The 15,636-nt window shown below is 38.4% G+C and overlaps 1 protein-coding gene across 3 annotated transcripts; it reads left to right on the top strand.

Moving 5' to 3' along the window:
* The first annotated feature begins 27 nt into the window (after positions 1-27).
* acox1 (acyl-CoA oxidase 1, palmitoyl) lies at positions 28-15,322 on the top strand. Of its 3 annotated transcripts, none has more exons than XM_041784596.1 (14): positions 28-256; positions 1,392-1,551; positions 3,215-3,375; positions 8,338-8,445; positions 8,612-8,731; positions 8,832-8,947; positions 9,081-9,250; positions 10,153-10,315; positions 10,404-10,594; positions 11,150-11,329; positions 12,194-12,299; positions 12,522-12,665; positions 12,853-13,059; positions 13,771-15,322. In XM_041784596.1, the coding sequence occupies exons 1-14, from the start codon at positions 148-150 to the stop codon at positions 13,819-13,821; spliced, it is 1,986 nt and encodes a 661-aa protein (XP_041640530.1). In that variant the 5' UTR covers positions 28-147; the 3' UTR covers positions 13,822-15,322. The 3 variants fall into 3 exon arrangements, with proteins under 3 accessions (XP_041640530.1, XP_041640529.1, XP_041640528.1); XM_041784595.1 differs by lacking the exon at positions 3,215-3,375 and adding an exon at positions 4,529-4,689; XM_041784594.1 differs by lacking the exon at positions 3,215-3,375 and adding an exon at positions 6,968-7,128.
* Positions 15,323-15,636: the final 314 nt, after the last annotated feature.

Raw genomic sequence — 15,636 nt, forward strand, 5'->3', positions numbered from 1 at the left:
CTCCTAGATGTTTCCACGGCTGCGCGAAACAGGAGGCCGTCATCAGGAGCAGTCGTTGGGTTGAGGCCGCCTGAGGTTACACAATACGACTTTCAACCATACATTTAACACAACACATATTAATAATATTACACTCGATAAACAGCCATGAATCCTGACATTCTAAAAGAGCGGAGAAATGCAACTTTTGACGTCGAGAAGCTGACCAATATTTTGGACGGAGGCGCAGATAAGACAAAAAGACGGCGAGAAATAGGTGAGTATAAACTATATTCGTTTTGTCGTCGACAGTTAAAACTTTAGTTTATGATAACGCCTGCAATGGTTTTGTTAAAGAGGGAAATATTTTTGTGGTAAAAAGCAGCAGACCTAACAATGATTTTATCGCCTGTTTGCTCCTTAGTAGCTAGCAGCTTTCCTGCGAGCGTTAGCCATGGCCGTCAACTGACCTGTAACAAAATAGGTTGTTTTTGGAAAAGTACCTCTCAGAGAGTCCCTTAAATTTGGTATTTCATCAAACATATGAATGTTAAGGTCATACTGCAGCACCAGAACGTAAAGTAGGCGACTGTAGCTGCGAGAAAACATTCTTACTGTAGTTTAGAAAAGTTGTTTAGTGATGTTTACCAGTCGTTAGCCTGAAGTGTCAATACCTGAACATGTGAACGTCATGCTGCAGAAACAGCCACACTAAAACCCTGATGAAAAATAACGTTTTAGCAGACAGCAGCTTTTTTTTTTTAAATGAGTGGACACAACTGCACTTGACGGCGAGGGGTTACATCAGGACAGGTCACGTCATGACGAAAAAGCAATATTTCTAATCATATATTATGTATATGTTGTAAGCAAGGTTCGTGACAGTGGCGAGGACAATGCAGCGTTACATCATAAAGAAGGATTTTGTAGTTACTACTTAGTTTAACTTTTACACCTAGTTGATCTTCTACATTATAGTACCATGCTATGAAATTATACTGCATGCAATGAGATCATAAATGCCCAGTAACCTGCCTACCAATATGTCTGACTGTATCATGAAATATTTTACACAAAAGATATTAAAATACAATTACACATTGATTCTACTACACACCAGTATGCCCTGGCAATTTTAGACACTTTGGTGCTGCATTACAGTGTTATACAAGATGCAAAAAGCTGTGACTTTTTTGGGATCATTTGCATGATCAAAACTGTCAGTCAGTGCCTGATCCACATTTGTGTAGAGTACTTAAAATAATACACTGATTGGGCCCTTCAATGTGTTTCAAGAATTTTATTTCCCACCATCCTTGCAGAATATCTATAGTCCTGTGTAATGCATATTTACAGGACACAAACACTCAGCTCAGTGACCCCTTTCTCATTTTATCTCCTCTCCCCTGTAGAGTCAATGGTTCTAAGTGACCCTGACTTTAAAGAGAAAGACCCAAGCTTCCTGTCCCGCAGTGAGCGCTATGACCAGGCTGTCAGGAAAAGTGCCCATATGATCCAAAAGCTAAGAGAGTATGGCATTGCTGACCCTGAGGAGATCTACTGCTATAAGAGGTATGCAATAAAAGAGATGATTTGCTGACAACAGTCTTGCTTCAGATCCTGAACGACCAATATGGTTGTAGGACAGAGGGAGAGAAGCACACACTCGGTCTAATCCACTCATGTTCACACATAAAGCCTTCGAGAAAAAAAAACCCATCTTATATCATGTGGATTAAAGGTAAAATTGAATACACAGAATTGGCTGAAGAACTATGAATTATGATGTAATCGTAGGATTTTTTTTTCTCCGGGAGAACAAAATATCAAAGGTCTCTTACAGCCCTCAGAGGTCACGGATAATAAGTTACAAACAAAATATAGATATTTTATGCTTGCTGTAAGATAATGATTTGTTTTAGTCACCTGTTTCATATTTAGTTTAGGGAGATAATTGACAAACACACAAATTGAGAATGTTATTGCTGACAAACACAATGTCTACTCAGGATTATGTACTCATTCTATGAGCTGACTCAACTTTTTTTTATATAAATCCAACTATTATGGTCTCTGTCAGTTGAGAGGTTGGACTTGTGAAGTTATACTGTTCAGCTATAATGGCGACACATACTGACTGCACTTTACTGCTGTAATCAGTTTATATACCTGGTTATGTTTTAACTGACGGTAAACAGTCTGCACGTACTTGACTGTTATAACATTAGCAACGGTGTAGTTTAAGTTGTGACACTAGTAAAGTTGGAGAAAAACCATTAACCTTTTGTCATTGTTACTTTATCAATATCACACTGCTGGGATCATCTTTTATTGTAATTTTAAATAGGGAAAACTGTATTGTAGATGTCTGAGAAGTTCTGCCTGTGTGAGTTTTTTCTATGAGTAAAGCAGTTGCAGATATATAAGAATTGACTGTTTATGACAAGAATTGCATTGTGGATACCCAAACATCGAAAACCCAATGCCCAAAAATGGCATGAAATTACAATTGTCTCAAATGTATATCAAGCATAGCTATCACGTTTTTAAATATTATGGCATAGCGCCAGGTAATATGAGTAAAGCTGCTAACAGCAGTCCTTTACTTTCTAAACTGGAGTTTTTTCACAGACCTTCTTGATATGTAAGACCATTTTCATAAAGTAAATTGTACATGTTCTGTAATGTTCCTGTTACTCTACTGCTGAACAATAAGAGAGTATTTACTCCCCTAACTTAAAAGATATGCAGATTTTATTAAGCACACAAACGCACATTTGTTCTCAATAAAGTCAAACTGATTTATATTGAATGCTATGATGGAGTTTTTCAGACAACAAAAGTATGCTCCTTAAAAATGCCATGCTTCTGACACTTAATAAAACACTCAGAGTATCTTGCTTGCTCTCTGGATGAGTAAATGATTGTGGGATGGGCAGTCATTGTCTAAGAAATCAAAATGGGAACTGGCTCAATAAGCTAATGCAACCTGAGGAAATTTACTGCACATAAAAGAAAAGTACTTAGACCGGAGACATTTTTATTTAACCAAACACCTAAATGACTAACTGAATACATTTTCAGAAAACTATGTCTGTTGAGTTTATCTTAAACATACAATTCAACCCAAGTAATCACATCTTCTTCCATCTACAACACTTAAAAACAAAAACAAAAAAATAAATATAACAAGCCTGAACTGAATTTGTGCATCTGTTACTCTTCTCTTGCTTAGTATGATTAAGGGTACTGAACGTGAAGCCCTGGGGCTTCACTTTTCAATGTTCCTCCCAACCCTGTACACCCAGTGTGACGCTCAGCAGTTGAAGAAATGGTTACCTCTGGCAGAGTCCTACCAGGTCATGGGCACATACGCCCAAACTGAGATGGGTCACGGTCAGTTCTTGGACTTAGCCTTTAACCTTATTTCTCTGCTTTTTATGTAAGGTCCTCAGACACAACTTTATCCTGCTGGTATTAAACAGCACAAGCAGAATTTGTGATTATTCTAATGTCTGGGCATGAAAGGAAGCCTGTGTTAAATACAAGAAGTAGTTTAATTTTTATTGTGCATGTGTTTGACAGATCCAAATCATGTCAAACAGCTGCATGTCCAAGCATTTATGTTTGTGATTTCTCATAGAAAGGTGCTAATCTGTAACGATTTAATTAAAGTAGATGAAGCTGCCTCATTAGAGCCTCTGCCTTAGTGGCTGGCATGGTTACACTTTCAGGTCTTCTGGTAATTGAAGACAAAATACATTCTTTTATTCTCTTCCATTCGAACACATTCTCCAAACCATCTCGCTGCTTTTCTGTGCCAAACTTTCAAATGCTGCCATTCTGCATTGACAGTGCTGCTGCTGATTCCGCTTTTTGTGTGTCTTAGCTGCTTTGCATCTTTTTGCAGTTTATAACGTCCGTCTTAAGCTTGGCTGCTGATGTCTGCTGTGACCAGAAACGGTGAAGAAGTTGTGCTGGTGTGTGAATAAGGAGAGCAGAACCTTTTTGTTGTTGTTACTCTATTCATGTAACCTTACATCAAAAGCAAGAGAAGCTATATTTTATGCAGCAGACTTACATGCTTGTAATCTTCAATAAGGCTCAAAAACTGTCCTCAAATAACTTGGATGTTTATAAATGTGTTGTGCTAGTACAAAAATAAAAGCTGTGTGTTGCCCAACAGTGAATAAGGCCTGTGGGGGCAAAGTTTATCATTGGATTAAAACTGTGTCAGAGGGTATACACTATCAGCTCTCCCAAGTTGCATAATTTTTTTACAGCATGATAGATTATCCTTTAAAGTGATGCTGGTTTTATAAATGAGGAAAATTTCTTTTTTTTTTTTGCCAACATCAGACACATGTTAGTAAAGGTTTCACTAGGAGACAGCATGATTTAACAATAGACAAAGCAAGAAACAAGACTGTACACTTGGGATAAACTCAGCCATAAAAATCACATCATCAGGGATTAAATCCATTCTAGAACTTTGAGTACCCACAAATCTGTGCTGAAGTTGTGTTTCCATTACTCTTCCTCCACTCAGTTTATATAGAGGCCATCTAAATGAGGCACTGGGGCTACATTATGCCATGTTCCTCCCAACCCTGTACACCCAGTGTGATCCTGAGCAGGCCAAGAAGTGGATACCTCTGGCAGAGTCCTACCAGGTCATGGGCACGTACGCCCAAACTGAGATGGGTCACGGTCAGTTCTGGACTCAGCCCTAAACTTGTTCAAATGTTGTAAGGCCCTCAGACACACCTTCAATCTGCTATCACTAAAAAAAAAGAAGGATAAAATTGGCTTTTTTTAATTCAAAAAATTGTGTTTGTCCATTCATGTTGTTTTGTTTTATAGGCTTACAAATATATATTTGGGTTAAAAAAAGAGAAAATCCAGGTTCAGTTTTATTACTGGACTAGTTCTGGTGATTCCTTGTATGTGTTTGACAGATCTAAATCATGTACAAACAATTTTGGCTAACAGTAGCAGCATGTATCTCCTAACAGTTATAATTTTGTTCTAACAAAAGATAGTAGTTTGTTGCTAGTACCATTGCTATACTTTGATTTATTAATCATATTTTACTAGTGACTCACCTCTCAGTTTTAGGATAACTATCATTGTAGTTATCCTTTCCATATTAGACTAGTTGGTTCTGCTGCTTTACTCTTCACAACTCTTCCAACCCTTCTTCATGTAATGATCATGCTCTCATGATGCTTATGTTTGTATTATCACTTTCAGTCTCTTTTACAAATGATAAACTCTGTCTATAGTTCGGCTGCCATGCAGGAGTTGAGAAAAGGTCCTGCCAAAGTGAAAAAAAACCCTTTTATAGTCATATTTTGCTCCTGTCATGCAACTTTACACCAAAAGCAAGTGAAGCTTACAATACTTGCTACGTGCCTTGGAGCTCACAATTAGTCTGAGGTCCAGATTCTAATTGTCTCTGTTGGCTGGGAGGCCAAAGTGAGGAAAAAATGTAGGCCAAACCAGCTTTTGTTTGCTGCCTAGCTTTAACAAAGCAGAGTTGATGTTATTATGTCTTTATTCATTCAAAGCTTCACTCAAAGTTCTGTCTATAATGCACATTTTGCTCACCTGAGTTTGGGCCAAAGGTGGCCAAAGTCTCAGAATATGGACAAGGGGACATAGGGCTGTGATTTCATGATGACATGTTTGCTTGATTATTAAAGACTGCAAGAATTGTTAAATGCTGTCATGCAAAAATCAGATTAAGATAACAGATTAAGGCCACTTTTCTGTTGTGCTAATGCAGCATTTAAGACCAAGCAAAGTAGCAAGTAGTCTTTTCAGTTTGATCTATTCAGTGTTTCCCACAGAATGATGTAGTTCTTGGGGGTTGAGATGGCTTTCCTGCCCTGCCTCTTTCTCTGTTTTTTCTGCTATTTCGACAGTATTTTTCAACGGTGAGTTACATAAGGACACTCATATAACATCTTATGTTTCTCATGTTTCTCTCGATATTCTGCAAAAGCAGGTAAGCTGTATGTGTGAAGGCTTATCGTTACTGAGGCAGCATATCACAGCCACCAACCACGAGTGCCAGAGTATAGGACAATATCAGCAGCAAGAAACTGCATAAAATGTTGAAACAACAGCATATGAAGCTTAATTTAACATGAGACATCGCACCGTAATTAGCACATGTATGGAGGGATGTTATAGTGTACGTCTCTCTCGTGCTCGCAGATGGAGACTATACACATTGTTAAAAAAAAGGAAAGAAAGAAAAAACAAATATACTTTGGTGGCTTTGAATGTACCTGGATGGCCCACTTAGTATTCTTATTGTGTGGGAAACATTGCTGTTAGCCATTAGTTGCCAATAAAAAATTGAGCAGTTTAATTTGGTAAAATGTATACACCCACTTTGATCTTTCAAGTCTGACTGTAAGTGTCCAAATAATTAATTTTATGTCGCTATTCTCATAAGTTTTATGTTGGGTTTTAATCTGTATGTTTTCATGTTAGTTTAACATCCATGTTGTGAAGAACAGATGTTTAGCACCTGGTCTTAAAGATTTCTATTTCTAAAGCAGGAGTAATTTGCCTTAATTTAGAAAGAGACTTGAAAAAAAACGAGAACTCCTAAAGAACGAGTACACATGGGACATGTATTCAAACTGCAGCTACTCAAGACAGAATTCAATGTAATTACACAAAAACTATGATTGTATGATCACATCACTTAATTCCAATGTGCATGCCGTGTTTTAATTTGCCTGTGTCACTCTGTCCTCATTGTTTGGTTGTCTTTATTTCTTTCCTCACTTTCTCCTGATATGACCCACATCAATAATTACCCATAATCTTTCATGTGGATTAAAAAAAAAAACACCTCTTCTCCCTTATCTTTACTTAATTTGAACTTTCCATGAAATTCCCTTTGCGTCTCCCTCTTTCCCCTTCCTGCATTTCCACCTTTCTTCATTTCCCCCTGTGCTGCCTGGCCCAGCTGTGTGCACCCGGATAGGCCGGAGCCCCTGGATCTCCATCTGGGGATGTTCCTGCCCACACTGCTCAACCAGGCCACCGCCGAGCAAATGGATCGCTTCTTCATGCCTGCATGGAACCTAGAGATCATCGGCACCTACGCTCAGACTGAGATGGGCCACGGTAAAATGATCCAGAGTCCAGACTATTGGGGCTATTTGGGCTATCAGTATACTGATGGAAAGGGGGATCATTTAGTCTCTTTAAATGTTTTTAACTGTCATCAACATAACCAAAAAACAGTCCTGACATTGGCTTTACTCTACATTAATGAAATAAGTTAAGGCTATACAAGTTGACTGACATGTTGCAAAAAAAAAAAAATAAATCTAAAGGTTAACTTAGTAATGTAGCCCAATAGAGGTTAAAATGATTAGCAATGGTTAAAGTATCATTGCACTGTAGACATTAATGCTATTAGACATGCTTCAATTTTGAGCAGCTTTTTGGATAATGGAAAGTAAAATATACTGCATGCTCTGTTTTTACTTATTTGTAACCTGTCTGACCACTTGTATCAGCTGACTCACTGGATTAAGGTTTGAAAACAGAGAAATCTAGAGTCAGTCAAACCTGGAAAAAATAAGGTTTTAACCATCTGCTTTGCTTTTATGTTTTCATGTGTTGTTTTCATCTAAAGTTTGGTCAAATTCTTTTTGTTTCTGTTTCTTATCATGTTTGTTTTAGCATTAGTATGAGATCTGTCTGTGCCTCTAGATCAGTATAACACTGTGATCTATTTCAAATAGTTCATTTAGACTAATTAATTTAAACAGCTTAGGATCCCACTATTCATTCCCTCTGTTGCCCTGCTTTGTTTGTGATGTATTCAAATGTTATACTGCAGGGGGAACATGAAAAATGCTGTCCTAATATATGGCTTTAACACATGTTTTGAGATCTGTCAAACACCTACAAAGCGCATCCTTTTGTCCTTCATTCATTGTTTATTTCATTGAAAAACGTCAAACATTCAAACTTTTGAGGGCCGAATGTGTTTTGTCTGTCACTCACATCTACTGTCCTCTTTGATGTTTTGATTTAACCTTTGGACTGTATATTTAATGTTAGATACTTTTTATGAATAATTGATTACTCTGGTCACATTGATATTAATGTTGAATTATACTAATAGTTAGCCATCCTTAAGAGATGCATTAGGTGATCACAATGATTAAGAGATCATAATCAATCCTAGAAGATAAAGAGATCCTAATGTCTTTAAATACTTGATCATTTATCTTTTTCGCTTTCCAGCTGTGAACTCTGCATGTGCCTGGTTGGTGCATATACTGTACATGTGTTTGGCCTTGAATTATTGTTTCTCTGTAGGCACTCACCTCAGAGGCCTTGAGACCACAGCTACTTACGACCCTGCCACACAGGAGTTTGTTTTAAACAGTCCAACAATCAGCTCCATCAAATGGTGGCCAGGAGGACGTGAGTATATACATGCTGTTTAGTCTTTTGAACAACTCCTGAAGCATAAATGTCAAATTTGATCATCAAGATCATTTTATTTCACTATTTGCTCAACATCTAATATTTAATTCTTTTAGGCTAAAGAAACTCTTTTACATCTAAAACCCAATCTTCTCTTTTCTAGTTGGAAAGACTTCAAACCATGCTATAGTTCTGGCTCAGCTTTACACTCATGGAAATTGCCATGGCCTTCATGCCTTCCTTGTACCCCTCCGTGACATGAAGACACATGTTCCTCTGCCAGGTAACCCCACCACATGTCATATCTCCATGTGGTGGAGTTTACACTTTGTGTCTCGATTATCCTAACTGTCTTTTTTTATTTGTCCCCACCTCTTCCTCAGGTGTCGTAGTTGGAGACATCGGCCCCAAATTTGGCTTCAATGAGGTTGACAATGGCTACCTGAAACTGGAAAATATAAGAATCCCCCGAGAAAATATGCTGATGAAATATGCCAAGGTGATGTAACATTATTTGATTGTTTCCTTTCTTTAACCTGACATCAGATTTATTTATAAAGAAGCTTATTGTTTTTCATGTAGTGGGACATGCTGAAGCTGCAGTTGTTGTAATGACTCTGTCTGTCCACTAGGTGGAGCCAGATGGAACTTATGTGAAGCCACCAAGTGCCAAGCTAACCTATGGCACCATGGTGTTCATCCGCTCCATGATTGTGGGAGAGTCTGCTCGAGCTCTGTCAAAGTCGTGTACCATCGCCATCCGCTACAGCGCTGTTCGCCACCAGTCTGAAATCAGAGCAGGGTCAGTCAACATGAGAGAAATAATAAAATGCACCTCACCAGTACAAAACTCAGGAGTGCTGCAAGAATAAACAATCATATGTAAAGTTCATGAACAAGTCAAATGGCTTTAATTAATATTTTTTTCTTTCTATTCAAAGCTACAATTGATGAAGACTCCAACAGTAGTTTATTAGTGTATTCAACTATTTCACAGCAGACTTTTGCTTTAAGCTTTTAAACTAGAGAACAAAACCTTCTCAAATTAGTTTTGTTCATTCCATGTCAGCAACCACAACTTCTGGAGCAAACATTTGCTTTCAATATTTGCAATAGAGTTTGTAAAGGGGATTACAGTAGAGTTTTAATTTGTAAAATTTAATGAGGAAACTGACATAGTCTTGTTAGTTAATCTTAAACAGAGCCCTCAGCTCATTAAATTGTCATTGGTGAGTCTCAAGGTTTCAGACAGAGTGAAATAAATCCAGCAGCATCACTGGTTTGGTATTGATTCAGTCTTACTGCATCCACCAGCATTAGGATAGGGCTACTGGCCCCTATATCAACTTCCCTCTCTCTGATACCTCAGGTTGTAAAGATTCATCTGACCTTTGAAAACCATGTTATTTTTGTGAGCACAAAAAGTGAAAATATTTACAACACACTCTTAAGATCATCACTCTTCCTTTTCTGGGAAAAAAATAAAGATGATTTCAAACTGTTTCACCTCAGTGTGCAATCGCTTTGCTTAATGTTTTCCATTTTGCTTTGTTTTAATTGGAAATTTTTCTCAATTTCAGTATCATTGCAATTAAAGGGAGCCTCATTGCTTTCAGAGGTTCCAGTAAAGCTTTGAAAGAATGACATGGTAGAACACACTTTGATTTAAAAGCAAACTAAAATCTATGTTTTTCTGTCCCTCAGAGAGCCAGAGCCTCAGATCCTGGACTACCAGACACAGCAGTACAAGCTGTTTCCTCTGCTGGCCATGGCCTATGCCTTCCATTTTGTTGGCCAGTATATGAAGGAGACCTACCAACGCATCAGTGGAGACATCAGTGGGGGGGACTTCAGTGAACTGCCTGAGGTACAGAGGATATATGTAGGATAAGAGTTAGAAAAAAGATGTCAATGATGAAGGTTGATCAAGTAGTTAATCTTTTTCAAAATCACAGCTCCATGCCCTCTCTGCGGGTCTGAAGGCCTTCACAACGTGGGAAACCAACTCTGGCATTGAGGTGTGCCGCATGTCATGTGGTGGCCACGGCTACTCCTGCAGCAGTGCTCTGCCAGACATTTATGTACAGTTTACCCCTACATGTACCTATGAGGGAGAGAACACAGTCATGATGCTGCAGACCGCAAGGTAAATCATACGAGAATGTAGGAGAACAAATAATCACAAACAGGTTTACATCTACCTAAGGTTACATTCTGTAACTCTGAAATACCTGTGTTGGTTTTATATTGTGAGTAATGTAATGGTCTGCTGTTCAGCTTCAGAGGCTTGATCCTTTTTAAAAGGGGTATGGTTTTCCAGGCAAAGGTGTGCAAAACGTTCTTGAAATGTTGATGTTTTAAATGGGATTGTAACCAAAATCCAACAGCCAAATGCCAATGTAAATGAGTAAGCATATATTGAGGAATGAAACCAGACTTGGACAGGTTTCAGAAAGAAAACCATCATTAAATGGGATATTTTTGTTTTAAAAACTGACATATGTGTGAAATAACCAGCTGCCAGGATGATCACACAAAATAATGGAGAAAACAAAATCCAAATCTTCATCATTTCATACTGACACTAAAACAATAAACAAGAGCAATTACTGATAGTGAACACAACCAGCTCATGTAAACTCAGATACAGGGATGGTTGTTTAACCTCACCTTTGTGCCCTGTTAACTTTTGTCCATACAGATACCTGGTAAAGAGCTATAGGCAGGCTAAGGCAGGCCAGCAGTTGAGTGGCATCGTCTCCTACCTGAATGAAGCACAGCATCGAAGGGTCCAGCCACAGCCCGTCGCTGCCAGACCAACCGTGGTTGATGTAAACGACCTGGCTAGCCTGGTGGAGGTGTACAAACTACGAGCTGCAATGTAAGAAACCAGAGCAGGGAGGAAACACACTAGTTGATGGAGTTTGATTTGATTCATTTATTTTTGAGATGTTGATGCAACTGACCATTTCATTTTTTATGACCCAGCTGTTGGAGAAAAGGGAGGTAAATTGAAACCAGATGTTCATAAAAAATTAAAGATATTTTTTTCAAAAGAAGTGAAATTGTGCAACAGTAACAATAGTTGGGGCAAATTTAAATGGTCACTCAAGACGTCTACATGCCATTTTGTGCAATGAATTCTGGATATAATGATGCCATCTATATTATCATTAACTTTTTGAGCCACTCTCAAGTGAAACAGTTTTTAACTTTATTTTTCCTATAAATTTATACACCACAAACACAATCAGGTAAGGTCTGCGTTGGCTGCATATTATGCCTATAATATATTAGACATGTTTGCTATCTAAAGAAAGGGACTATTATGTTTACACATTGTCCACTGTTGAATAGAATCCAGTTTTGAGAGGAAAGTAGCTCTTCTCTACAATTGAACATATTTCTGCATTTATCCTTTTCAGTGCGCGGAGTGAGTGTACACAGTCTAATCCCTGCATTCTCTCATCCTTAGCCACAGCTAAACCAAATTTGGCTTTCAGAGTCAGATGGAGGGCAAACGTGGTCAGCCAGTCTCATCATTAGAGGGATAAAAGGGAAAGCAGATTTGTGTGTTTGCAGTCATTTGTATCTGCTCTCTATGAGGTTCCATGTAGTATGTCCACTCCTATAAAAATATCCAGTGACTGATTCCTGATTCCTGAAGAGACAATCGTATTTCCTGCAACGCAACCTTTAAATACATCATTAAAGGCATTGACGGTTGTTGTGTTTGTGATTTTAGTCTGGTAGAACTGGCAGCTAAGAGCATCCAGCAGGAGCTGCAGCGCAGAAAGAGCCAGGAGGACGCCTGGAACAACAGCGCCATCGACCTGGTCAGAGCCTCAGATGTAAGTACAGATTAGTCCGTGTGTGGCTGTGAATAATTTTTCTTCCTTAGGTTCACTGATCTAGATTGTGGTTATTTGCTGGATTGATGCTGAGCTTTGAGGCCTATATGATGATCTTATTATGCCTGAAGTCAGACTCAAATTCTTCTCATTTTTACATGTTTCTATGTTGATCTCAGTGTGTTTAATTAATTTACATGGTCTTGTTTTTTCTGATTCCAGGCACACTGTCACTATGTTGTTGTAAAGCTCTTCACAGACAAGCTGCGTGTTATTGATGACACAGGTGTCCACTCAGTGTTGTCCACCCTGGCTCTGCTTTATGCTCTGCATGGCATCACAAAGAACTCTGGAGACTTCTTACAGGTCAAAAATATTTACATTTGTTCCACATTGGACCGTTCATCTTTTTGAAGATGTAGCAGATACATTTTCCAAAACTACTCCAGTTATTTGCTAACTCTTGGGGTCCACCTCTGTATAAAAAAAAAAAACAGCCGCAAATGTTTCTTCTCAGAATGTTTAATTGACATCTTCATGTGTTTTATTCTAGGCTGGACTGCTGAGCGTGCCTCAGGTAATGCAGATCTCAATCCGTATCAAGGAGCTCCTGTCCCAGCTGAGGCACAACGCCGTGGCATTGGTAGATGCATTTGACCACAATGACAAGAAGCTGAATTCAGTCCTGGGACGATACGATGGGAATGTCTATGAGAACATGTTTGAGTGGGCTCGGAGCTCTCCTCTCAACACCACAGAGGTCAGTCAGAGTCACAGAGGTCAAAATAAAAGAATGTCCCCATTGTTACCTGGAATTTACAGGCTCCAAGGTGTTTTCTTAATGACAAGCCTTTATGGTTGAAGAGCTACTGACCAAACACTGTTTACCTTAATAAGAAAAGGAACAAGAAAAAGATGCACACTGTACTTGAACTTAGAGTCAAGCTGATTTTAGAAAGGTTAAAAATCAGCAGTATAACTAATATGAAATTTTCATGTATGAATTAAGACATGTATTATTTTTATATAATTTTCTCTACCTTCTATTTATAGATTCTAAATCTCACTCTAACCTGTCTGAGACAACATGATGTAAACACTTCAAAAAAGCGATGAAAAATGGCAAAGTCAAGTCTTCCAAAAATTGTATTTTTCGAGCCCATAAGTTTAGTCTTTTTGGTATTGTTTGTATACCCTATTTACATGCTGGGTAGTCCCTTTTCATGTTTGGATAGACATATAAACAAAAGAAACAAATGGTAAATATCACCTTGTAAAGCTTAAAATAATCCTCATATAATCAGTAAGTCTGCTAAAGACAAAAATAGTTAGCCCATTTCTCAGCAGAAGTGTCTCCTTTGAGACTTACAGAGACGGTCTTTTTCCATTTCAGTTTTGTTTCAGAATGCTACCTTTACCCTTTCTAGTGGTTTTATTAAAAATTGACATGCTCTCCACCTTCTTTCTTCAGGTCCATGAATCCTTCCACAAGTACCTGAAGCCACTGCGCTCCAAGCTGTGAGCTGACCATTGCACCTTGTTTCCTGGCTGTGACCCTTCAACCTATCTTTAAACCCCACTTTAACAGTGTTTCATCATTCCCATGAGCCCTGCCCTACCCTACTTTGCTCACTCTATACATGTGGTCAAATTTAACACCACGGTCAGCCTCTATAAAGCCTACGCTATCATGTTTGAAGGTTAGTTCTCCATGGTGATCAGGGAAGATGAGAGGGAAATGCACTGGAATGTTGACAGATGGTGGACAAACTTATCTGAACGATACTTTTATGATGATAATCAGAATATTTTAAGTACTTATTTTAGGCCCTAAAGTAGCTTTAAGAACTCTAAAACAAATCAAGTATTTGTGGATTCAGATTGCCATGTTTCCTTTAGGCGAATTTTCTGCTGGGTACCTGATGGGTCCACTGTGTTAGCCAGTAAGACTAAATTGCCTTTTTTTTTGTTTTCTAACAAGTACAGAATGAAACTATAAGTGTTACATAATATTAGATCATTTTATCTTAGGAACAGACCAACTGCAAAATCAGATTGTTTCCCTTGACTACAAGAAACAGCCAGCATGCTGTCTAAATAGACACTGCGCTGTTCTAAGATTTATCAGAGAAGCATTTGTTAACCAATGATAATTAATGCCATAGAGAAGGAGGCCAAGTTGCACACAGCTGATGCAATGTCACGTCTTCACAAGAATACAGAAACCCAGTTACCCTCTTATACACATGGATTATGGTGCAATATGACAAATTTAAACAGCAGTCCATTGATCCTGTAGAAACAACAGAGAAGATGCTCAATAAAGGAGACTGTTTAAAACGCTCTGTAGGTAAGATGTCAAAACCAATCTTTACAAAAGAGAGAACTCTACTTGCGCCTTTATAGCTTTATAATTACTGTACATTTTTTCAAATGATTCCTCACAGCCTTAAGTTGTTACTTTTCTAAAAAATGAAAGATTTACTGACGTTATTAAATAGGCTAGAGGGGTGTGACGTTGAAACTTCTCTTTTCACTGATGAGAGTTGAGTGGCATTCACACAATATGCCAAAAGTTTTACTTGATGGAGAAAAAAAACCTTAGAAATATTTTTGCTGCTGTATTAAAAATGAAAACAGTAACCGTCTGCAGTCATTCCTAGTCACACCAGCTGACATTATTTTTTTGTGATGAATATCATTGTCAGTTCCTAGTTATTCACTTTAAAAATATTGTATTTTTAATCCATGAGTTGGATCATGAGATTGAATGACTTGAGATTCTGTATCCTTGTGTTATTGAATGTTAATGTGAGATTGAAGTAACCTTGCAAAGCAGATGGATACACCTGTTTCCTTGTTTTTCACTGACGAATCCTTCTTGCAAAACTCCCGTGTGAACCGTTTGGGCCCGGTTAGAAAGTGACAGGACCAATCAGCGACGAGGGGCAGTACTTTCAGGCACAGCAGAGTCGTGACTTAAACAAGCAGCAGCAAGAGCTGGTGCAGTTATGGAGGAAGATATTAGCGGGGATGCTGCTAAAGCGCCGGTTTTATCAGAACTTAACAACATTTCTTCGTTTAAAGAAGAACAAAGAACAGCAGTGAGTTTTCTTTTCAAAAACGACAAAAGTCGACTACTTACATGTCTATAGTTGCCATGTTTCACGTTAATCCTCAGTAGCTGCACACGCACAGCTTGATAGCGGCTACATCATGTGTTCTGTTGTTCTGATTGGCTTGGAGAGATGTGACAGACAGAACGTTCACCCAATCTTACTCCGAATTTTTCTCAAAGCCTCTGCCTTTTCTCAAACATGTCCGTCAGAAGGCTAGA

This window comes from Cheilinus undulatus, linkage group 4 (assembly GCF_018320785.1).
Source record: "Cheilinus undulatus linkage group 4, ASM1832078v1, whole genome shotgun sequence".
NCBI lineage: Eukaryota > Metazoa > Chordata > Actinopteri > Labriformes > Labridae > Cheilinus > Cheilinus undulatus.